The sequence below is a fragment of the Corticium candelabrum genome, chromosome 8 (genome assembly GCF_963422355.1).
Source record: "Corticium candelabrum chromosome 8, ooCorCand1.1, whole genome shotgun sequence".
NCBI lineage: Eukaryota > Metazoa > Porifera > Homoscleromorpha > Homosclerophorida > Plakinidae > Corticium > Corticium candelabrum.
Genome location: NC_085092.1, coordinates 5,941,354 through 5,966,186, shown reverse-complemented (window position 1 = coordinate 5,966,186; position 24,833 = coordinate 5,941,354). Strand labels below are relative to the sequence as shown.

Sequence of the window (24,833 nt, the reverse complement as noted above, 5' to 3'; positions counted from 1 at the left end):
AGATATTGTATGTGATATTGCTAAAGGTGAGTCATGATGGTTTAGGAGGGTGTCATCTCATTGGTAGACTTGAGTTCAAATCCAGATCCTTCCCAACATTTAATTTTAATGGTTGGAGAGGAGCAGACAGATGGATGCAATAGAAATGATGTGAATGTTAAATGTTTGGTGTAATGAGGTTATAGTTTATTGTATGTGGTTGGGTTTGGCAAGTTAATTAATTAATGTAGAAGAGATGCGAGTTGGATGTGGGGTTGCTATGCTATTTCTATAGTTAGTTAATGTTTGTAGTTGTATGTGCATGTATTCGTTATGTTCTCACTGCTAATAACATTTTATGTCTCTTATCAATGGTAGTGGGGATATACAGCTCTACACTATGCAAGTAATGGTGGTCATGTGTCTATTATGAAGAGATTGATATCAACTGGTTGTAATAAGAATATAAAGAACTATGTGAGTGTGTTTGTATGTGAGAGTATTTGTGTTTTGATTTTGTTAATTGAAAAATGATGTGAATGATTGTTACATTAACAAATTTAGCAGCAAACTGTCTTGTGGTGTATGGGAATTGTTGTTTTTAGGTTGGCAATTGCGCAGATCTAAGGAATTATGTGCATAATTAACCTCCACATGGGCATGTCTGAAACATGACTGACACATGGAGACACAATGTTCACACCTCTCTACATAATCTCTGTTGATAAAGCCTCACACATGCACCATACATTTTTCTATTACAAATTTGTCAAGCAAGCAAAGTGTTTGTGTTTGTGTTGAAAACTTGCGAAACGACTGTCTGAGTACCAACTCATTTACGATTTCTTTTCATTTGTATTAACAAATACCTGTAGGTATGCTAGATTGACTTGACTTATCTGAACGTTTGTTTACATATGGAGAGTTGTTCTTTATGTAGTTATGTCTGTTGTATATGTGATTTCGTGCAGTACAGTTAGTATTGTACTGATAAATGTTCTTCTAACATTGTGTGTCAACTACAGTGTGGAGAGACAGCTCTACACGTTGCTGGTAATGTTGAGGTTGTTGATTATTTATTGATCATTGGTCTCAACATTGAAGATCGTACTAAGGTTTTACTGTTAACATTGCTTTTGCTGACTTGTAGTTATTGTTTCAAATTGTTTAGGCTCACTACACACCATTTCTCATGGCATGTTGTAATGGTCGTTTACCTGTAGTACAACGTCTCATTCAATCAAAGTGCAACAAAGCAGCAACAACTAATGTAAGTTTGTTATCAGGACTTGAAACACTTGAAAGTAATGTTTTAATCATTTACTCATCAGGCAAGTGTCATCACTTCACGACGTGCCCAGCTTAATTAGCTTTCACTTACCCATACATATTTCAATTTTCGGGCAACACATGCTTACAACACTGAATTGATAATCATGTTATTATTGTAAGGCACTACTGAAAGGACAAAGGCTAACAAACAGAACATAATCTACATGTTATTGGGATGGTCTTACATAAGGACATTTTCACATACAAGGCTTGCCATCATTATCTAGTTATAGAAACAGGAACTATTGTCTGGTAATCTTGGGATTGGTTGGCACACACTGTAGTACGTTTAGATGATTTCGTTGCCAAAGCACTCAAGTCAGCTCTCGAAATAATCACACACACTTGCCCTAATAGGTAAACTTTTCAGTGTCAGTCTTCTTGTGCTGTTTGTGTGAGGGTTTCAGTTTACTGCTATCCTCACTGTGATGGTTGTTGGCGTTGCTTCTGTTCGTATACTTTGTATCATCCCACTAGAAGTGTGTGTATGGAATACCCTTGACATCTCCAAGGGCAACATAAGCATAAGATGTGACGATGATTCTCTACTCACCACTGTTTCGAATTCTGTCGTGTTGTCTTTGTCTTGTTGTAATAAACCTACCAAGACACTGAATGACACCGAGCGATCAGTGTATCTCACTGCTGTTGGTGGAAGTGACATACATTGAAAAGCCTTTCACATGTCCACGATCGAATGAATTCTCACACAAACATTTTGCACACACGCTGTACAGGCTTTTGCCGTGTGCATCATGTGGGCGCATCAGCGGGTGCGTTCATGCGTCCACCTACAGTAAATTGAATCTGTTGAGAGAGCACGGTTTTCATCCTGTCATATTTTACTGTCTTCTTTACTTTCTCAACTGCATGGACAACAGTGGCTTAACTTGCAACTGTCCCACAGATATTTGGTCTGCATGGGACAGGCGGGCAGGCGTTAATTTCGTGCTTTAGTTAGTACTAGTATACATGGCCCGTCCTTCGTATGGGCAGGATACTGTAGTGTAAAGATAGGTCTGTGGACACGTCACGTGCAATCTTTGTTGCGAGGTCCCGGATGTGCTGAATGAATTCGAATCTTGCTCTTCGTGCTTGTTTCGATATAAATCGACACACTCCCCGTGTAGCACTTGCTGCAGAAAATGTGTAGGTTGGATTCTGTGCAAATGCAATCGGAATTTGAAGAGAAACGAAAGCGCTAGAAGAGTAAGTTTTGTCGGCAAGAGATATTCGATTGCTCGAAGCTTTGCGAAGGACGACGATGCATACAGTCTACACAGGACTGGTGCGGGCGTGTGTTCGAATGAATTGCAATGTGTAGCGTTTGCGTCATCGAGAAATTTTACTCGAGCGTCGACCCCTCGAGAGGGGACCCGGTGCATTATTTTTTTCTTATTTTACGCAAACCTTTCCATGTGCGTGCTGAGTGTGCGTGTCAATTTTGGTTGCGAACGGACAAATGACGTGGCCGCCAAACATGAACACACACACACACACACACAGACAGACAGACAGACAATTTGAGCTTTATATATTAGATGTAACATAGTTTTGTGATGACATTGAAACTGTTGTTTGTGACATGGGAGGATTTGCATGTGCCTGTTATGGTATGAAGTGTGCATTTAACATGATTGTAATGATGCAGCTTTGCCTTTCTCCACTGTTTGAGCTGCTTAACTAAAGACATGGTAGATTGTTACATTTGTGAGAACGAGTAGTTGCTGCTTGTTGATAATTAACCAAGCAGGGGTTTGTGTAGTGTGACTGCATGCCAATTCAGTTAATTTTGAGTTGAAAACTTGCTAAATGACTGTCTGAGTACCAACTCGTTTATGATTTCATTTCATTAACATCACTCGTAATACACTACCATGTTGTAAGCAACATGCCCGCTAATTGCGATACCTCGTAGACATGAGACAGTGTGGGCTTTAATGGGGCAACGTTCTAGGTTGTGAGGTATGTGTGAACAATGGGTTAACCAGAGTGGTCAGCTCACACACTGAGCTCCGACAAGTGGCATGAAGCCAAGAGGTCACTTGTGGTGACATTGGAGGATCAACATCCGTTATAACTACCATTTACTTCAGCTCAAGAGGTCAGTCAAGCTGACGTGGAGACTGTCCCACCCCGCTAGAGCCCAAGATGTCAGTGGAGTCAACACACCATCACAGAACCCATTCGTACACGAGACAACTGGGTTGCGCCGAAGATGTTTGTCACGTTGATGCTGCAACCTGAGTAGAGGTACTCGTAATGTTTGACCAAAACTGGCACGAGTTTGCTACTGAAGAGAGGGTCTTGCCATTCAGTTGGATGTGTATCGTTGGTATCAGTCTGAAGACCAACAACTCGAGTTTTGATCGGCTAATCTGGCAGGCCAGCGGCGGCTGCAGTTGTTGCTGCTCTGATCCAGAAGCTGTGATCTGTGTAGTGGTCTTCGCTGTACCCCAATTTGTGTAGCAGAGACCGAAGCATAGAGGTAAGATAGAGGGGAGTGAGAAAGGACCCAACTGCGTGTGCAAATAGCGGTAGATCTGATGCTCTGGGACGGGCCAGGTAGTTTTTGGACTCCTTTACCGGACAGACTGAATGGTGTGTCTATCTAAGAAATAAGTCACACCCAAGCAGAACGGGTCTGTTTTGGAAGCTTTGATGTGCAGCCGATAGCCATTACCGTTGGTTGTGAGATCATAGCGTAATAGCGTTCAGTCCTTGTCACAATTGCTGGGGCTCGGAGCCATAAATTGCGAGTGCCGAAGAAGGCCGTGGTAAATGCCGCCCAATACATCTGACGGTCGTCGGTTGATATGTCAAGACGTTCTTGCAGCACCGATTCCATTTGACTCATGATGTTGATAGTGATTGGAAGGCGAGGTTTTGGAGGTAACCGAAGTCCACTTTATCTGATGCCTCAGAGGACGAGGGGAAGGCGAATAGAAGTTGCTGCGGGGTCTGGCATGCCTGTGAGTTGATGATGGTGTTTGATGCCAGCCAGATATGACTCTGAGAGAAGAGACATGACTCTGAGGCTGAGAACGGTGACCACTTTCTCTGTCTGCAGAACTCTGTATACCGTGACATGCCTGTGTTATTTGTGCATCGTGATGAGGCAGCGATGTTTTCGTTTAGGAAGAATGTGGCTGCTGTTTGGGAGAGCAATGGTGAGAGTTACCGCAGGCAGTGGAGTTGGTCGTGGTGCTGCCAGATGTGCCAATGCATGGAACTTGGGCATCTGTGCGTGACACAATGGGTAAGTAATTACGTTAGAAGCGCCTGGTGTAGCAGAAAATTAAGTACGCAGATATTTGGTACGGCTGTACGTAGCATCCTAAGAATAACAAGTACGGCGTACCGAATATTCTGTACACTTGTGTGTTCAGCCCCAGGAAATTGAGTCTGCATCTATTACCTACCTGAAACTTGTCAGTTTAACTATCAGCGAGTTTTAATCAAAATTAGCAGCCGTGTAACTTAAGCTGGAACATAAACGTTTAGTGGCTGCATGCTTGTGGGTGATATCGCTCATTTTCTAGTTCATATCTGTGCGCATGCTCTAAAAGTCGCACAACTATTTGGCAACGGCATCCTATTCACCAGGCAAGGCTACATGTTGTCTAGGTTTGTTGGCTAATCAGAAGTGTGCATGGTGCTACGGAAGGCAAAGCTATTTATTCTAGAAGACAGTATTCTTTACTACAAATGCATTATAGCCAGGTGTTTGTAAGATATTGGATATACGTACCAGATTTCTTAGGATATTTAGTACGGCATACCAGATTTCCTGCTACTGGCAGACCGTACCGTATTACCTAGAGCTGTACTTATTCTCCTAGGAAATTTGGTACGGCCGTACCCAATATCCGAGCGTCCCCAATCTGCTGTTACACCGGAATATGTGTAATAACGACAGTATAGTTATTGTTTGCCACCGTAAACAAAACAAGCAACGGACGAGTGCCATGAGATTGGGGCAGTGGTATGAGCCGTGTTGCCATAAGTCGACTACACTCTGATTGTCACAGTGGAATGGAATAAAAGCCGCTTGCCAGACCAATGCTTACCTTACGTCAAACAGGCTACGACGACGGCAAACAATTCTTGCCATGCTGTAGACTTTATCGATTCAAGCATCTGGTGCGACTGCCAGTCACCGCTGAAGCAAGCTCCACTGTAGTATGCGCCAAACCGTATGAACCAGACACATCTGTGTAGAGATCTATGTCTGTGGCAGCAGAAAGATGGACATCCAGCATCATTGCCACCCCATTGCAGGACAGGCAAAAGCGATACCACCATTGGAAATCCTTCCTAGTTTTCACTGTTAATGTAGCCATGGTGATGACTCAATCAGACGGAGATTGTCAGGTCATTGAGTCGGCGTAGAAATATGTGGCCAGCTGGAATGACCTTGCATGCAAAACTAAGCTTACCGATTATGGATTGTACGCCGTGCTTGGTTGTCTTACAGCGTGACAGCCATTGGGGAATTTCATCCATCAGATTCCTCAGTTTTTCAGGAGGTAACCTGGCAACCAACAGCTTTGAGTCGAGTTCAATGTCTAGGAAAGTTATGGTTGTAGTCCGGCTTGTTTTTTGCTCGGCTCCATTAGTACACCCAGCTGATGGGCTTTGGCCTTCACCCGTGTCATGGATGCACGGCAAGTGGAGTTTTCATGTTCGACAAAGAAGAAATGGTCGAGGTAGTGTAGAACACGATTAATGTGGCAATCGTTTACTAGGATCCATTTGAACACGTCCGCTACTTGATTAATTAAATAGTGCTGGTGAGGAGCGTAAATTGAAGGGCAAGCACATGACAAGTTGTCGACGTGGTATTGGCCGTTCCAATAAACTCTCAGTAGGTCCCAATCCTCTTGACAGACTGAGCGCAGACGAAAGGCATGTGTTTTAAGTTCATCTTTGCCATGTAGCAACCATGTTCGGTCTGTTTCATGAAGGCAAATGGCATTGTCAATTAGCTTGTACTTCTCCAGGTCAATGCCATCATTAATACTAAGTCCACGAGGACCGGTGAGGTGCGTAATCAGTCTCCAGCTACCGTTTCTCTTTGGAACAACACCTACTCCAGAGCACTGGAGAGTTGGCAGAAGGGGTTTGTTGTAAGGGCCAGGCATGTGACTGCGTTCGCATTCTAAATCGAGCCCTTGCTGAACAATAACCTTGTGCTCTAGTGCGGACTTTAGGTTGAAAGATAAACGAAAGTAACGTGCACCAGTGTAGCCAAGATTGAAACCGTGACATAGTGACCAAAGCAGTGATTCAACAAACATATGATCAGGGTGATTGTGCAGTGACATTGCAAAAAGCAAAGGCTGAAGTGGGGTGTCTGGTTTATGCTTGTTTATTTGTGCTCTTGCAGGAACACGTGACCTGAGGGTGATGACCATGGCAGATGAAACATTTGTGTCGGTATTTGCACAGGTTAGGTGATGCTTTGTTCTTGCATCTACCAGGGTTGAAGAGACGGCAGATTTCGGGTTTGCCCGAAGGGGGTTGGAGATGTTACCAGAAGATGTGGTTACTTGCCTGGGGGACGAAAGTACTGGTCGCTGTGTGCACAGGTTGTTGCAGCTCAACCTGTGAAGCACTGAGCCCACAGGTGGTGGTTGATCGTGTCCCATCTTACGCCCGTGGTCCTGGTGGCAAAATAACGAAAGGCTCTATCATATTTCTGTCAGGCTGAGGTTTGGTATTCCAAGCTAGCTTAAGCGACTATAGACTGGTAGCCGATAAGTTTGTAACCTCGCACTGGATCCGCTAGTAAGACTGTAGCCGCATATGCAGACCAAGCCTGAAGCCACGAGTCGATGTTGGGGACATGTCTGCACTTTGGACCAGATACTAAGGCTTTTGTTGCCATGGGGTCCCCACCCGTGTTAGTCATTACATCAGTAAGTATGATGTCAAAGTCAACGTATTCACCTGCTAGTATCTTCTTTTTAGTTCTCCTAGATAGCATCCAGGATGCCGGTTGCTTGCTAGATCCGGCTGCTGCCCATGCGTGGCCGAGAGATGTGTGAGTGCTGGCAGGACGTGATTTTGATGTTGTGCGGGAACGGCGACTGGGCGATGTAGACTGTCGTGTGTATGGTGATTGGGACCTTGATGATGAGCGAGAGCTGCGGCTGCTGTCGTTGTTCTGATTGCCACGATTGCGACTCCGCATCCGGATACGGCCCTCCCTCCCTTGTAGTGTGACGGGAAGAGCCAGACCTGGATCTCGAACGACTGAGCATGGGACGAATAGCTTCAGACATGGCAGCTACCGATGCTTGTACTGCTGACTGGATCACAGTCTCTAGCGATGTGCTTTCGATTTGCGTGGCCATGGTAGGCGTTTCCGTCATCACCGATATATAGAGCTGCTGCTGGCTTTGTAGTTGTTGTAGTCGCTCCATCAGTAGGAAAGAGAACAGCGGACAGTTGGTTGATCCGTTCCTGCCTGGAACCAGTGGAGACAAGGTGATATTGCTTTAGGAGCAAGTGAATTGACATGTCTGAAAGCAAAATAATTTCTTCGGAGACTGAGGAAAAGTAAGGGACAATGGTCGTTGGGTTGAACGACTAGTGCGCTTACTCTTATTAAGAAAGCTACCAGCTATACAATGCTAACCGAACAATGCAACGTGTTCTCACAGTCATTTTTATTAATACATAGTTTAACTGCTAGCTATTATTAACATTACAAAAGTTTGGCTAACTTCTGTAATCTTCTACTCCTGATGTTAACGCACATTTACTATGTAAACTAGCCATTTGTATTAATTAACAAAATACCTGTATGTATGCTAGATTGACTTGACTTATCTAAACGTTTGTTCTTTATGCAGTTGTGTAGCCTTGTCCCCAGACTCTCTTGCAGTATTCTTGTCCTGTGCCTGTATGACAATTCCAAGCACGAGATAATTGTTATACGAGCACCAGACAAGACAAGCACAAGAGAGTCTTGGGACGAGGCTATGTCTGCTGTAAATGTGTGTTTTCATGCAGTGCAGTTAGTATTGTACTGATAAATGTTCTTCTAACATTTTGTGTCAACTACAGGATGGACGGACAGCTGTAAACGTTGCTAATAATGTTAAGGTTGTTGATTATTTGTTGAGCATTGGTCTCAACACTGAAGATCATGATAAGGTTTTACTGTTAACATTACTTGTACTGACTTGTAGTTATTGTTTCAAATTGTTTAGGATGGCTACACACCATTTCTCAGGGCATGTCATATTGGTGACTTACCTAAAGTACAACGTCTCATTCGATCAAAGTGCAACAAAGCAGCAACAACTAATGTAAGTTTGTTTGTATATAACATATTTTGTGATGACATTCAAACTGTTGCTGTGACGTGGGAGGATTTGCATGGGCCTGTGATGGTATGAAGTGTTCGTTTAACATGACTGCAATGCAGTTTGGTTTTCCTCCACAGTGTGTATGGATGATCTGCTCAACTAAAGTCCAACTACTCATTGAGCAAAAAATTTAGTCAGTGTGACGCCCCTGAGAGCAGTTACCCATATCATATTGTTTAGAAAACTCTTGTCAAAGCAGAGAGTCAGATTACCTATTCTATGATCTATTCTATATGATCACCTATTCCAGCGTAGATTTACAATTAGCTATGTAAATGCGAACTAACTCCACCTTTTTAACCCAACAATGCATAGTTCACCACTAAAATTTAGAATCACAGATGCCGGCAGAACTATATGGCTAAGTAAGTACATAATAATAACAAAAATTTTGTATTTTAGTTTCATACTGCTACGGGTAGAGTGCTCTTATGTAAATATTTCAACATGCTACTCTCTGCCTCAGTGATGAGAGGAATGATCTATGTTAGGTGTCGTCACTGTTGTCAGATGAGCCGTCTTCATACATAACTAAATTTAGTCACGTGTACCCGGCTCTGCCCCCTTTTTAAAGTTTTGACGACAGAGAAAGGCTGGCTACATGAGACTACTTGATGACAATATTACTCGGCCCACGACAGCATCGACGATTTCATCAGTTTTTTTGTAATTTTTTGTCCTGTCGCATGACTTCATTAGTTTCTTCCATCGCAAGCCTTTCAATTTCAGTCAAGGGCCAGGCATGTGACTGCGTTCGCATTCTAAATCGAGCCCTTGCTGAACAATAACCTTGTGCTCTAGTGCGGACTTTAGGTTGAAAGATAAACGAAAGTAACGTGCACCAGTGTAACCAATATTGAAACCGTGACATAGTGACCAAAGCAGTGAATCAACAAATGTATGATCAGGGTGATTGTGCAGAGTGACATTGCAAAAAGCAAAGGCTGAAGTGGGGTGTCTGGTTTATGCTTGTTTATTTGTGCTCTTGCGGGAACACATGGCCTGAGGGTGATCGCCATGACAGATGAAACATTTGTGTGGGTATTTGCACAGGTTAGGTAATGCTTTGTTCTTGAATCTACCAGCGTTGAAGAGACGGCAGATTTCGGGTTTGCCCGAAGGGGGTTGGGGATGTTACCAGAAGATGTTGTTACTTGTCGGGGGGGGGACAAAAGTACTGGTCGCTGTGTGCACAGTTTGTTGCTGCTCAACTTGTAAAGCACTGAGCCCACAGGTAGTGGTTGATCGTGTCCCATCTTACGCCTGTGGTCCTGGTGGCAAAATAACGAAAAGCTCTATCGTATTTCAGTCAGGCTGAGGTATGGTATTCCAAGCTAGCTTGAGCAACTATAGACTTGTAGCCGATAAGTTTGTAACCTCGCACCGGATCCGCTAGCAAGACTGTAAGCGTATGCAGACCAAGTGTGAAGCCACGAGTCAATGTCGGGGACATGTCTGCACTTTGGACCAGATACTGTGGCGTTTGTTGCCATGGGGTCCCCACCCGTGTTAGTCATTACATCAGTAAGTATGCTGTCGAAGTCAACGTATTCACCTGCTAGTATCTTCCTTTTACAGTACCGGCAATAAGTAATCTAACATTTTTATCGTATGCGTATGGTATTGTATCGTATCGTATTGCGTATCATAGCGTATCGTATATCGTATTGCGTATTGCGTATCATATATCGTACCATCTGGTATCTTATCTTAATTGTATCATATATCATATTGCGTATCGTATATCCTATGGATGGTATCTTATCTTAATTGTATGGTATCATCTTTTATCTTATCCTATCCTACATGGTATCTTTTATGGTATCGTATGATATCCTATCTTATCGTATCCTATCGTATCGTATCGTATGCTATCGTATCCTATCGTATCGTATCGTATCGTATCGCTGTCAGCTTACTTATTGCTGGTACTGTAGTTCTCCTAGATAGCATCCAGGATGGCGGTTGCTTGCTAGATCCGGCTGCTGTCCATGCGTGGCGGAGAGATGCGCGAGTGCTCGAAGGACGTGATTTTGATCTTGTGCGGGAACGGTAACTGGGCGATCTAGACTGTCGTGTGTATGGTGATTGGGACCTTGATGATGAGCGAGAGCTACGGCTGCTGTCATTGTTCTGGTTTCCACGATTGTGACTTCGTGTCCAGATATGGCCCTTCCTTGTAGTGTGACGGGAATAGCCTGACCTGGATCTCGAATGACTGAGCATGGGACGAATAGCTTCAGACATGGCAGCTACCGATGCTTGTACTGCTGACTGGATCACAGTCTCTAGCGATGTGCTGTCGATTTGCGTGGCCATGGTAGGCGTTTCCGTTGTCACCGCTGTATAGAGCTGCTGCCGGCTTTGTAGTTGTTGTAGTCACTCCATCAGTAGAAAAGAGAACAGCAGACAGTTGCTTGATCCGTTCCGACCTGGAATCAGTGGAGACAAAGTGATATTGCTTTAGGAGCAAGTGAATTGACTTGTCTGAAAGCAAAGTAATTTCTTTTGGAGACTGAGGAAAAGTGAGGGACGATGGTCGTTGGGTTGAACGACTAGTGTGCTTACTCATATTAAGAAAGCTACCAGCTATACAATGCTAACCGAACAATGCAACGTGTTCTCACAGTCATTTGTATTAATACATAGTTTAACCGCTAGCTATTATTAACATTACAAAGGTTTGGCTAACTTCTGTAATCTTCTACTCCTGATGTTAACGCACGTTTACTATGTAAACTAACCATTTTGTATTAATTAACAAAATACCTGTATGTATGCTAGATTGACTTGACTTATCTAAACGTTTGTTCTTTATGCAGTTGTATAGCCTTGTTCCCAGACTCTCTTGCAGTATTTTTGTCCTGTGCCTGTATGACAATTCCAAGCACGAGAGAATTGTTATACGAGCACCAGACAAGACAAGCACAAGAGAGTCTGGGGACGAGGCCATGTCGGCTGCAAATGTGTGTTTTCATGCAGTGCAGTTAGTATTGTACTGATAAATGTTCTTCTAACATTTTGTGTCAACTACAGGATGGAGAGACAGCTCTACACGTTGCTGCTAATGTTGAGGTTGTTGATTATTTGTTGAGCATTAGTCTCAACATTGAAGATCGTGATGAGGTTTTACTGTTAACATTACTTGTACTGGCTTGTAGTTATTGTTTCAAATTGTTTAGTATGGCTACACACCATTTCTCAGGGCATGTGGTAATGGTCACTTACCTATAGTACAACGTCTCATTCAATCAAAGTGCAACAAAGCAGCAACAACTAAGGTAAGTTTGTTTGTATGTAACATATTTTGTTGTGACATTCAAACTGTTGCTTGTGACGTGGGAGGATTTGCATGGGCCTGTGATGGTATGAAGTGTTCGTTTAACATGACTGCAATGCAGTTTGGTTTTCCTCCACAGTGTGTAGGGATGATCTGCTCAACTAAAGTCCAACTACTCATTGAGCAAAAAATTTAGGCAGTGTGACGCCCCTGAGAGCAGTTACTCATATCATATTGTTTAGAAAGCTTTTATCAAAGCAGAGAGTCAGATTACCTATTCTATGATCTATTCTATATGATCACCTATTCCAGCGTAGATTTACAATTAGCTATGTAAATGCGAACTAACTCCACCTTTTTAACCCAACAATGCATAGTTCACCACTAAAATTTAGAATCACAGATGCTGGCAGAACTATATGGCTAAGTAATTACATAATAATAACAAAAATTTTGTATTTTAGTTTCATACTGCTACGGGTAGAGTGCTCTTATGTAAATATTTCAACATGCTACTCTCTGCCTCAGTGATGAGAGGAATGATCTATGTTAGGTGTCGTCACTGTTGTCAGATGAGCCGTCTTCATACATAACTAAATTTAGTCACGTGTACCCGGCTCTGCCCCCTTTTTAAAGTTTTGACGACAGAGAAAGGCTGGCTACATGAGACTACTTGATGACAATATTACTCGGCCCACGACAGCATCGACGATTTCATCAGTTTTTTTGTAATTTTTTGTCCTGTCGCATGACTTCATTAGTTTCTTCCATCGCAAGCCTTTCAATTTCAGTCATGGTGATGTCTGTGTTGTGAGCAGCTGTGTATCTCTTCACTCGAGCCCACAGCCAGCGTCGAATGTCAGAACATGCAAACGTTAGACTTACAGGATGTATACAGTAGATGACATGTATGCATATGAAGTGTTTTTTACGGAAGTTAGGATGCTCTAACCAGAAGTTTGAGGGTCATAATACTGTAAACTCGGTATGTTTTGTATGCAGTAAATATAAATATATTTCCTACAGCAATTTCAACAAAAGCTGCTCCTCCTTGCTTGATTTACGTGTGTTTAGCTCAACGACTGTGCGGAAGATTGCCACTCCGCGTCCGGATATGGCTCTTCCTTGTAGTGTGACGGGAAGAGCCTGACCTGGATCTCGAATGACTGAGCATGGTACGAATAGCTTCAGACATGGCAGCTACCGATGCTTGTACTGCTGACTGGATCACAGTCTCTAGCGATGTGCTGTCGATTTGCGTGGCCATGGTAGGCGTTTCCGTCGTCACTGCTGTATAGAGCTGCTGCCGGCTTTGTAGTTGTTGTAGTCACTCCATCAGTAGGAAAGAGAACAGCGGACAGTTGTTTGATCCGTTCCGGCCTGGAACCAGTGGAGACAAGGTGATATTGCTTTAGGAGCAAGTGAATTGACATGTCTGAAAGCAAAGTAATTTCTTTTGGAGACTGAGGAAAAGTGAGGGACGATGGTCGTTGGGTTGAACGACTAGTGCGCTTACTCATATTAAGAAAGCTAGCAGCTATACAATGCTAACCGAACAATGCAGCGTGTTCTCACAGTCATTTTTATTAATACATAGTTTAACTGCTAGCTATTATTAACATTACAAAGGTTTGGCTAACTTCTGTAATCTTCTACTCCTGATGTTAACGCACGTTTACTATGTAAACTAACCATTTGTATTAATTAACAAAATACCTGTATGTATGCTAGATTGACTTGACTTATCTAAACGTTTGTTCTTTATGCAGTTGTGTGGTCTTGTCCCCAGACTCTCTTGCAGTATTCTTGTCCTGTGCCTGTATGACAATTCCAAGCTCGAGAGAATTGTTATACGAGCACCAGACAAGACAAGCACAAGAGAGTCTGGGGACGAGGCTATGTCTGCTGTAAATGTGTGTTTTCATGCAGTGCAGTTAGTATTGTACTGATAAATGTTCTTCTAACATTTTGTGTCAACTACAGGATGGACAGACAGCTCTACACGTTGCTGATAATGTTGAGGTTGTTGATTATTTGTTGAGCATTGGTCTCAACACTGAAGATCGTGATAAGGTTTTACTGTTAACATTACTTGTACTGACTTGTAGTTATTGTTTCAAATTGTTTAGGCTGGCTACACACCATTTCTCAGGGCATGTCGTAATGGTCACTTATTGAAAGTACAACGTCTCATTCGATCAAAGTGCAACAAAGCAGCAACAACTACTGTAAGTTTGTTTGTATGTAACATATTTTGTGGTGACATTGAAACTGTTGCTGTGACATGGGAGGATTTGCATGGGCCTGTGATGGTATGAAGTGTTCGTTTAACATGACTGCAATGCAGTTTGGTTTTCCTCCACAGTGTGTAGGGATGATCTGTCAACTAAAGTCCGACTACTCATTGAGCAAAAAATTTAGGCAGTGTGATGCCCCTGAGAGCAGTTATCCAGATCATATTGTTTAGAAAGCTTTTGTCAAAGCAGAGAGTCAGGTTACCTATTCTATGATCTATTCTATATGATCACCTATTCAAGCGTAGATTTACAATTAGCTATGTAAATGCAAACTAACTCCATTTTTTTAACCCAACAATGCATAGTTCACCACTAAAATTTAGAATCACAGATGCCGGCAGAACTATATGGCTAAGTAATTACATAATAATAACAAAAATTTTGTATTTTAGTTTCATACTGCTACTGGTAGAGTGCTCTTATGTAAATATTTCAACATGTTACTCTCTGCCTCAGTGATGAGAGGAATGATCTATGTTAGGTGTCGTCACTGTTGTCAGATGAGCCGTCTTCATACATAACTAAATTTAGACACGTGTACCCGGCTCTGCCCCCTTTTAAAGTTTTGACGACAGAGAAAGGCTGGCTACATGAGACTACTTGATGACAATATTCCTTGGCCCACGGCAGCATCGACGATTTCATCAGTTTTTTGTAATATTTCTCAACATCTCAAATTATGTTGTTCCCACAGCTTTTTCATCCTGTAGCATGACTTCATTAGTTTCTTCCATCGCAAGTCTTTCAATTTCAGTCATCGTAAAGTCAGTGTTGTGAGCAGCTGTGTATCTCTTCACTCGAGCCCACAGCCAGCGTCGAATGTCAGAACATGCAAACGTTAGACTTGCAGGATGTATACAGTAGACTACGTGTATGCGTATGAAGTGTTTATGGAAGTTAAGATGCTCTAACCAGAAGTTTGAGGGTCATAATACTGTAAACTCGGTATGTTTTGTATGCAGTAAATATAATATATTTCCTACTGCAATTCCAACAAAGCTGCTTCTCCTTGCGTGATTTACGTGCGTTTAGCTCAGCGACTGTGCGGAAGAGCCTGGCTTGTGAGGCTAAGCTCCAACTCATTCAGTGCTCCACCGAATGGTCCATGGCTGTGACTGTCAAATACATACACGGCACCAGTTGAGGTGCCAGCTATCATTAAAGGAAATGGTGTTGTCACTACACATCTGCAGCCAATCCAGCTGATGACTTGTGTGCAGCCAAACAAGTTAACTAGCGACTGCTTTCAGCGTTTCTGTTGCTTGAAAGAGTGTTCTTGTTCAATCTTCAATGCAATACAGCTCAAGACAGTCACTGCTTCATTCACTGACAGCAGGTCACTCTCCCTAGGAACCTCCATAGTATTGTAGATATAGTTACCTTGCCTCTTCAACAGTTCTACTGTAGATGTAGAACCTCTTCAACTGATTTGTTAGCTAACAAAAGTCGCGTGCTTTGCTGAAATCTGATTGCTGGTTAAGTTCAGGTAACCACTTTCGATTTGATTGTTGCAAGTAAATGGCACTAGACGTCGCTGCAGGGAAAGAATCAGTTTACAAGACAGTCTTATACTCCTTTCCTTATTATTATCACCAAACTGTGATTCCACGCGGTTTACTCAATTTACAGAAGATTTTTATTTAAGTAGTTATTTAATGAGAGGTTGCAGATTGTTATGTTTGTGAAAGCAGGCAGTTGCTGCTGTTTGAATGCCATTTTAGTTCCTTTTTAAATTTCTGATTTATTTACTGGTTTTTGTATCTCATGTAAATTGTTTATTGTTTAGAATGGATCAACTGCATTACATCTGATCTGTTCAGCCAGTTTTCTTACTTATGACCATTTATCAATTGTGAAGCTGTTAACATCTTTCTCTGCTTACGATGTGTCAGCTAAGAACAATGTATGTAGAAATTTGAATTAATTTCTGCTAATATGTATTAGCTGTTTTTTGATGTCCAATGTAAGACAATGTGAGATATGGCAGATGTGAGCGGTTACTATAATTATTTGATTAGATGTGTGGGTCAGTGATGAGAGCAAGTAATGAAGACTATGATGATAATATATGAATGTTGTCTGACATTTTATCTCAAGTGTGCTAAAATAACAGTCGTGAAGTTTTAAGTTGTGATGATTTGAGCAATTCTTTTCTTTGCATTTGTACAGTGTAATGCATTTCTACAGCCAACAGATAAATCCAATAGTAAATTGAGATTGTGTTCATTCATCTATTTTCTAAGCAGAAAGTATTGAGGACCAGACAACACAAAGAAAGCAATTTATAGTCGACGTGTGGAGTGTGCATGTGGAAATTGACCTGCTGTATGCTTGTTTGAATGTGTGTGCTTTGAGAGAACAGATGGCAGTTTGCTAAGCTGCTGGAGATGCTTGTAAATGGACGTCTTCGATCTAATGGACTATGTTGTGTTCTTTATGAAACATAGTTGAGTAGAAATGTTAAGTGAGGTGATTTGTATCGTGAAGTTTGTATATATTGATTTTAGTTGTTAAGTGATGTTGTTATTTACAATATTTAGTTAAGACATACACTGATAATTATCTTGTGCTTAATTGCTGCTGATAATGTTGAACTACATTGAGGATAATTACTTAGTTTTATGGGTCAATCACATGACTACATGTGGTATGGATATGTGGTCATTGGAGATGATTGACACAGTGGTGATCTTTGATTTAATGCATGTGTGATTAGTAATAGAGCAAAGTCTTTATTACTGTGTGGAACAACAGATAAAGAACGTTGGATTAAGTTTGTGTGAATTTGTAAATATTTTGTGTTGTTTAACTTAATGAATGTGTGCTTGTGAGGTATGAGCTGCAGTCATTCATTGCACCAATAACACTGTGCTTTTATTGGACAGGATGGCAGAACTGCAATTCAAGTAGGAGAAGAAGAGTTGCAGTCACGTTGGGCCAGTGACAAAGAAACTCGTTCTGCTATTTTTTCCCATCTCAAGGAATGTATTGAGAAGGTGTGATCTGATTGTTGTGTAGTGTAAATTTTGTGTATTAACTATAATTTGTTTATGTGTGATGCTAGAGTGCTGTTGCAGCTGTAAATCCATCACCAGATGTTGCAGAGAGTTCTTCTGAAGAGAGTGATGTTCAACTTCCCAGTAAGTGAGACAATAAAGTGAATGACGACAATATCACACAACATAGATATCGATATGTGTATAAACCTGCTGTAATGTATGAATGGTTTTGCTATTCAGTTAGTAACAGGATCCTCTATTAGAAGATTTTTTTGTTTGCTTGCGAGTTCACCTCATCTAGAAATTTGTTTAGTAGATTGTCAGTCATTTATTTTAGTCGTATTTAGCAACTCACAACAGATCCATGCAACTGATCCAGAGAAAGTTGTTTTTTCAAATTCTTGCATACTATTTCAATGTTTTGTTTCAATGATGGGAAATTTATCAAACAGTTGATATTTCTGTTTGGTAATCTGAGGGAAACACAGCGCTACTGCCTAGTCCCCAGCCACCTTGAGGCTACGCCAGTGGATAGGCTTCTGCTTTTTTGATGTGGTCTTCTTTGACTCTGCTATTGCTGGAAAGCGTATCAATGTCTTACATGTGATGGGCACACACACTTCATGGTGCTACGACTTTTCAACACTTTTTACCATACTGAAATGATGATGTCTATTATCAGAGATGTAGTCAACGTCATCGTCAATATACTATTCTAAGATTAAGCGGACTGTTCGGTAACTTAAAGTTCTTCTGGACGTGGAGTGACAAGCCCAAAATGTTTGGGGTGCTATAACCTTCCCCAGCCTTCCTCCCATGACCCTACGCCGGTGTGTGCAATGACTAATACTCAATGATCCAAGTCTAGAAAGCTTCCTAGAAATTGATGGAAGAGCTAGCTGTGTTGTTTTCTACACTAGAGCCTGATTTTGACATTGAAAATGTTTAGAAGGCACTGATCGTATACACCTGTGTGCTTTTGCTTTGTGGGGATTTCCCTGAAAATTTTTGTGTTACCATGGACACAATGGTAAACATTGCTTGTACTATTTTATTGGTGAAATTTCTATTGCAACACAGGTAGGTCAATTGTATGTAGACAATGGTAGCGACAATGGATGCAACAGAGTGAAAACTGACATATCCTGCAAAAAGGCAGCCTAAGTAGATTGGGTGGATGCATGTGTGCCCATCAGTTGGCAGTCGAGCTGTGGTTGACACATGAGCCTTGGCTGACACACGACATGATTGGTATAGAGACTCTTAATAATCTCATTGTAGCAAAGAGTTGGATGTTTAGATACATACAGTGATGACATCTGTAGGGTGTGTCTCTAGTTGCTGTACATTCTGTGTACATGTTTGTCGTGTGGTGATGTTATAGCTGTTATGGAGTCATTATTTTAGGTCAGTATCTTCATTATCATGTCTTTGCAGGTGCTATTGATCGTCTCGGTCCAACTGTTAAGGCCGATTTTGAAGTTGCTGTCAAGAAGGGGAAGTTGCGAATAATGCGAGGGAACATTGACATGTTTGGTGAAGAAGATGCAGGCAAGACGACATTGGGAGATGCTTTTCTAGATCAGCCATTTATAGAGAAGAGGGAAAGTACGAGAGGAGCAAACGTGAAAGTGATGAGAACGGGAGGCGGTCCAAACACAACCTGGAAGGAACTGAAACCAAAAGAGAAAGAAGAGATCATTGATCAAGTTCTTGTCAGAGGCTTTCTTGCATCTATTGAAAGCCAGCAACAAATTGAGGCCCCAGAGCAGACACAAGATGACAATGGAGAGGTAGCTATTGGAGAGACATTCCAAGAAGTAGAACAGCAGCCAGCAGGTAGTACCAACAAGGTAGGTTTACCAACTGCCAGACAAGCAACTAGAAGAGAAGGCAACACGACAGGATTGAGGAAGTCGCTACTCAATTTGTTGTTTTCTAAAGAATTAAGCGAGGAGCAAGCAAAGTTAGCAGAGATGCTGCATCATGACAAAGCTGCATTAGTGGAAAGTGAAAATATGATGTTGATCACAGTGTGTGATCGCGGCGGTCAAGAGCAGTTTCTGATGACACACGCAGCATTGATGGCAGACAACAGTCAACACAGTGCAACCGCTTACATGATAGTGATGGATGGAACAAAGAGTCTTGCAGATGCCATACCTCAATGTTCGTTTCGACCAGAACAAGGAAGCGAGCAGTTGGTCATGCCACGATTTGGCCCTACGACGAGACGTGAGCTGTTGGCTTATCACATGAACGCCATCAAGATGGCACATCCAGTAGTGGGTTGTGGTCCTTTTCTTGGTCAGAGTTATATTGATCAAGCACCAGTTACATTCGCCATGTCGACAAGACAAGACAAAACAAAGGACATGGATCCACAGTTTTTAGATAAACAAGAAGAAATATTGCAAGACATTGTACAGAAGAACAAGTTTGGTGGTCACATGATGCTGGCAGAAGAAAACCCAAACAAACTGACTTTTCGTGTTGACAACACACGATCAGGCACTGGCAGTCCGGATCCGGTGCTAATGAAAGTGAAGGAGATATTTGTAGCAATGGTGCGGTCACTGTGGAGTCAACGAGATGCTATTCCATTGACATGGGCAGTTCTCGATAAATTGTTGAGCAGAGTGTCTCAACTGGATGACAACGAAGGCAAAATACTCGACATGGAAGAAGTGTGCGAGTTGGCTCGAAAATTCTGTGACATTATGACACGAAGAGAATGTCGATCGGCACTGCAGTATTTATCAAGTTTGAGCACAATTGCATTTTATTCTGATGTGAGTGAGTTAGATAAGAAGGTCTTCACTGATCGGCAATGGCTGGTCAATGTTCTCACTGTCTTTGTTACCATCCTTGATAAGAGCAACTTGCCACCAGGTCTTTGGGAAGATCTGAAAAAATTGAAGGAAGAGGGAATGATGTCATGGTCATTGGCTCACTATCTGCTGCTGCAGAAAGGTGTCAAGAAAAGTCAGTTTGAGTCCATCTTGCACGTGCTGCATCTATTTGACATCATCTGTCCTACGATCACATCACCAGAGATGCTGAAGGCTGTTGTGAAGGTTGGACAGTCATTCTTTGTTCCTTGCATGCTGGAACAGAGATATGATAAGAAGTTGGCATGGCAGCAAATGGCCGGTTCTACTCAATTCCCTCCATCTCTCATCTTTTGTCCTGACGGGTTTGATGCGACTCCCGAGCCGATCTACTTTCGCTTGGTGTCTCGTTGTGCCACTGAATATGCCCATCCTCGTCCGGCACTGAAACGACACTATGCTGTCTTTCACGTGAATGATGATCTTGAGCTTGATCTGGAACTGGTTTACCATGAACTGCATTACATTATTGCTACAGTATGTTCTCCTCGTCGAGATCTTCCTTGTCATGAGCTGAAACATCAATGTAGCATCATTCGTCAGTTTCTGATTGATCAGCTGAATGAGGCCAAGAAACGAGGATTGGATGGCTTCAACTTCACTGTATGCGTTAAGCTTCCCGCAACTGGAGCTGAAGATGCCCAATCAATAGATGATGATTCTCTTGTGTGCATTGATAAATATCCATCTCAAAAAGGTTTAATGAACCAGAAGAATGAGCGTGTGCCACGAGAGCAATTTCCTACTTTGGATATCTGGTTTAGTGACTCAATGAAAGTCTCAGGTGAGTGTGACTGTTTGAAGCATTCATAATTTTCTGTAACTGTAGTTACACATTTATATGGTATCAAAACATCTCTTTTTCTATTTCAGATATTAATGCTGCTCTTTTATCGAAACTTGATGATAAATTGAGTGCTGACCAGTTGGTCAAAGTAGCTCGTCAAGTTGCTCACAACTGGGAGGAATTTGTCGCAGTTCTATCTCCAGCAATGTTTTCTGTAGCACAAATTGGTGTCATACACGACACATACTCAAAACCGTTCTTGAGGGCGCGCGCTGCACTCTCTCAGTGGGCTGACAATATGGACAAAGCAGCAAGACGTCGTTTGGTAGTTTCAACATTTTTGGAAATGGGCATGAGACAACAGGCATCTTGTATATTTAGAGACGACTTGGTAGAGGTTATTAGTCGGGGTGACTAAATATCTGTGAATACATATCACATAGAAATGAGAGAAGATAACTGACATTCAATTTTTGTGGTCAATTTGCAGCAGAGTATGGTTGCAACGTTTGCTAATATCCCATGCTAACGGGCAACAGCAAGTTAATAGGAAGTGCTGAGTGTGGTCCTACAGTCTGTGTGATCCAAACTGTACAGATAAATTGCATGCACACGACAAGCATTTCTATACTGCAGTCCCAATGTACAGCAATCAACTTGCATATTCTATATATGAGAGAATCCGTAGTATGGTGTAGACTGATTGAGAGATGAAGGTTACACTGAATAGACTTGAGAGGACAGTGTAGGGTCTGGAGTCTTTAATGAACACAGATAAGCTATTTTTCAAAGTTTTAATTAAATGAGCAGTTTTGATGTCAGTCAAACTAAGAGTTGCTCATTATCATGTATATGTCAAGAGTGTAAGAGATACGTCGAAGAGATGGAACACAGTAGACATGGTTTTGATATGCATGTGGCTGATAGGGTTTGCCATTATATTTTAAACATTATTATTTAGTCAAGTCAAGTAAAGTTTGGAGCAAAGAAGAGACAAGAGCAATACATTTTGATACTTTGGTTGACTATAGTTGACCTTGTCTGTTGCCTTGTCAGTCACCTATACACGGCATCTACAATGTTGACCATCTACAGTGTTGACCATCTACAGTGTTGACCATACACAGTGTTAACCTGTGTACATCCGACATCCGGGTTCTAGTAATGTAGGTGTGAATCACACCATAAAGATTAGAACAAAGACAACCTCAGAAATAGGACCAACAAACCATAGTCCTGAAGGTGGTCGTAATTTCGGGGTTTTACTGTATGTACTGTACCAATGCCTTTGCGCGATTAACGGACCGAAGTTCAAGGCTGTCAGTGACGTGCGCTACACAAAATGGCAAAAACGAGGACGGTTAGCAAGTCGGGAAGTAGCACTAATCTAGGTGATAACATTTACTATTTAACCTTTAATGTTTTCACTTTAATGTTTTTGCTCTCTCTGTGTTGTGCGTAGAAAGAATGAAAACTCACGCGAGGCAAAGAGACAAGGCGACTATTAGACGGTTGAAGATGTATAAATCAGGAAAACCTGTTAGGTGAATTATTCGTCGTTGTTGTTGTGAAGAGAAATTATAAGACAGACAGACAGACAGACAGACAATAACACACACACACACACACACACACACACACACACACACACACACACACACACACACACACACACACACACACACACACACACACACACACACACACACACACACTCATTTATTGACTTCTTTCTCTTCACATAGGAATGCAAAAGGCCGCATTGTGAAGCCTGCCGAGTACCAAGGAAAGCTTGCATCAGGAACAGTAGCAAGAGTGGATCCCAATCATCGCTGGTTTGGTATGTTAGTCAATTTGTTTCACACAACAGCTACAATCATCTTAATTAAGTAAAACTTTTATCTAATCTTTATTGTACAATGGCACACTTTACTGGAAGGGTCTAAGTTGTTTTGTTAAGTTTTAATGCTACAAGTGTGCAGACAGGCAAATAATAGATAGACAGACAGAAAACAGACAGGCAGCAGTGGCGGCGGAGCTAGGGCAAGAGGGACAATTTCCCCAACTTGATCAACAACAAAGAAATATGGAAGAAAAATATTTGAATTTTTGTATTCCAGTATGACAGGGGTCAGTGTATAAGCACTTTTTGTTGTCTAAAGAAGAGTGTTTAAGTTAATAAAGTTCAACATTAGAAAGTGCTTCCTGGCAGGAAATGACTACTGAAAGCTCACCCTACTTTATGTACTGCGATGTCCTTTTATGTTCCCCAACTTGCGACTCACTCTGCTGCTCCTGGACAGACAGAAAAATGGACAGACAGACAGAAAATGGACAGACATTACTATTTTATTTCTAGTGTCTTACCTTTAGTTACATTTAAGATTATTTTGTTGCTTGTATGTTTATGTGCCCTTTGTATCATTCCTGTAGGAAACACGAGGATTGTTGGTCAATCGTCTCTTCAAAAGTTTCAGGATGAAATGGGTAAAGTGATGAAGGACCCTTATAAGGTTTGCATTAATTCCATCACTTGGCTGTCTGCCTTTCAATGTTTACCATATTTTCTCGAAAAAACCCCGTGGTGTTTATTCATTTGGCAACCAGACCATGCAGCGTTCTTTCAGTGTCACTCCACGTACAGTACCACACACGCACACTACGCAAGTCTGGCCCAAGCCTGATCTTTCCCTCTCATCCCTTTGCCTGTCTCCGTGTGCTAACGTCACCATTGAGTCTGTCTTCTCTCGCCTTTCGGCGTTCGTCTATGTCTCGTTTGGTCTTGTCCTGCTTGCCTGTTCCTGAAGCTCCCCGCCTACTGTACTATTTTGAGTTTACAGACAGACTTGTATGAACGCTTCTTTGGTCACTCCTCTTCAGTCATGCAGTTCAGATGATTCAGGCACGTGTCAAACGTGCACACAGAAACGGCAGGAACGGGGAGAGACTGGCTCGAGTCTAATATATTCAATTAGCTACCCTGTGGTGTTTCTTTAAGTGTGTCATTCTTTTGAGGAAATACGGTAGTTAGTCGTCATTTTGTTCATTACATGCAGGTTGTCATGCGACCGTCGAAACTGCCCGTGTCTTTATTGCAAGAGAAAGCAACGGCGAAATGATATTGAAGCATTGGAAGGACTTGATGTTCGGCCAGGCTTAACGCGCGTTATGGGGCGTGGAAAATTTGGGCGTGGCAATGTTACCCGCATTAGCAGACAGGTGGAGCACAATTACAGTTACAGTAGTCAAAAACCATCTATTCATTTGTTGTTACACATTCATCTGATTTTCCAATTGATTGAATATTGGAGCCAATGATTGAATATCAGATACAAGAAACGAATAGATCGAATGGAAATTGAGTTATGTGTTTCTATTGACAGCAATGCAGATGTTTATAGGTGCACAAATGCGTGTTTGTTGTTTATTATTTTTTCATGTTTAGCATGTGCAGGTGCATCTTCTCGACACGGAATCGTTTGAGAACACGTTTGGCAAGAAGGCACAAAGAAAGCGGCCGAGACTGATGGCTTGTGATCTTTAGGTTTGTGTAGATAATAAAAGTATGGGTGACTGTAGTTGTATTGTTGTTGTATATATAAGGATTATTTGGATACAGTAGAGGCATCAGGAGGTAAGGAAGTGACCGAATTCTGTTTGTATTGTGTGTGTGTGTGTGTGTGTGTGTGTGTGTGTGTGTGTGTGTGTGTGTGTGTGTGTGTGTGTGTTTGTGCGTGTGCATGTATTCATGTTTGTGACTATCTGCTTGTACTTTGGTTTCTCTTTCAGTTAATTATGACAAAGAGAAAGACAAAAATCTCATTGATGACACAAAGGAAGACGTGAGGTTGGGTGGTCTGTCTCGTTGCTTTGTTTACTATGTACATGT

At 41.9% G+C, this 24,833-nt stretch overlaps 3 protein-coding genes and 1 long non-coding RNA gene across 4 annotated transcripts in view; all 4 read left to right on the top strand.

Annotated features, from left to right (window-relative positions):
• LOC134182949 (ankyrin-3-like) overlaps positions 1 to 8,927 on the top strand; it is a 9,944-nt gene extending 1,017 nt beyond the window's left edge. Inside the window, exons 5-15 of the mRNA XM_062650391.1 lie at positions 1 to 26; positions 371 to 456; positions 1,005 to 1,094; positions 1,151 to 1,249; positions 3,269 to 3,276; positions 4,450 to 4,481; positions 6,701 to 6,762; positions 8,172 to 8,309; positions 8,386 to 8,475; positions 8,532 to 8,582; positions 8,871 to 8,927. The exon at positions 1 to 26 is cut by the window's left edge and continues 3 nt beyond it. Of these exons, the coding sequence (XP_062506375.1) occupies positions 1 to 26; positions 371 to 456; positions 1,005 to 1,094; positions 1,151 to 1,249; positions 3,269 to 3,276; positions 4,450 to 4,481; positions 6,701 to 6,762; positions 8,172 to 8,309; positions 8,386 to 8,475; positions 8,532 to 8,582; positions 8,871 to 8,927 (739 nt within the window). The remainder of the gene's footprint in view (positions 27 to 370; positions 457 to 1,004; positions 1,095 to 1,150; positions 1,250 to 3,268; positions 3,277 to 4,449; positions 4,482 to 6,700; positions 6,763 to 8,171; positions 8,310 to 8,385; positions 8,476 to 8,531; positions 8,583 to 8,870) is intronic.
• A 5,024-nt stretch (positions 8,928 to 13,951) lies between these two features.
• On the top strand, positions 13,952 to 16,142 carry LOC134182828 (uncharacterized). The gene is made up of 3 exons (XR_009970429.1): positions 13,952 to 14,043; positions 14,100 to 14,198; positions 16,054 to 16,142. It is a non-coding gene; the product is annotated as an uncharacterized LOC134182828 (long non-coding RNA).
• Positions 16,143 to 16,824: 682 nt separating this feature from the next.
• On the top strand, positions 16,825 to 21,408 carry LOC134183287 (uncharacterized). Its single transcript, XM_062650782.1, has 4 exons — positions 16,825 to 17,263; positions 17,332 to 17,407; positions 18,704 to 20,941; positions 21,031 to 21,408. Exons 3-4 carry the CDS (start codon positions 18,778 to 18,780, stop codon positions 21,360 to 21,362), a joined length of 2,496 nt encoding a protein of 831 aa, XP_062506766.1. The 5' UTR covers positions 16,825 to 17,263; positions 17,332 to 17,407; positions 18,704 to 18,777; the 3' UTR covers positions 21,363 to 21,408.
• Positions 21,409 to 22,138: 730 nt separating this feature from the next.
• Positions 22,139 to 24,488, top strand: LOC134182948 (nucleolar GTP-binding protein 2-like). The gene is made up of 7 exons (XM_062650390.1): positions 22,139 to 22,186; positions 22,255 to 22,335; positions 22,407 to 22,488; positions 22,690 to 22,784; positions 23,378 to 23,457; positions 24,001 to 24,054; positions 24,390 to 24,488. Exons 2-7 carry the CDS (start codon positions 22,287 to 22,289, stop codon positions 24,486 to 24,488), a joined length of 459 nt encoding a protein of 152 aa, XP_062506374.1. The 5' UTR covers positions 22,139 to 22,186; positions 22,255 to 22,286.
• The last annotated feature ends 345 nt before the right edge of the window (positions 24,489 to 24,833 follow it).

Excerpts from the sequence above, each read along its gene's own strand:
- LOC134183287 (XM_062650782.1), top strand. The coding sequence starts at position 18,778 with ATGCGAGGGAACATTGACATGTTTGGTGAAGAAGATGCAGGCAAGACG. Across the intron at positions 20,942-21,030 it reads TGACTCAATGAAAGTCTCAG|ATATTAATGCTGCTCTTTTA; the intron begins GTGAGTGTGACT and ends TTTCTATTTCAG.
- LOC134182948 (XM_062650390.1), top strand. The coding sequence starts at position 22,287 with ATGGCAAAAACGAGGACGGTTAGCAAGTCGGGAAGTAGCACTAATCTA. Across the intron at positions 22,785-23,377 it reads TCCCAATCATCGCTGGTTTG|GAAACACGAGGATTGTTGGT; the intron begins GTATGTTAGTCA and ends TCATTCCTGTAG. Across the intron at positions 23,458-24,000 it reads TGATGAAGGACCCTTATAAG|GTTGTCATGCGACCGTCGAA; the intron begins GTTTGCATTAAT and ends CATTACATGCAG.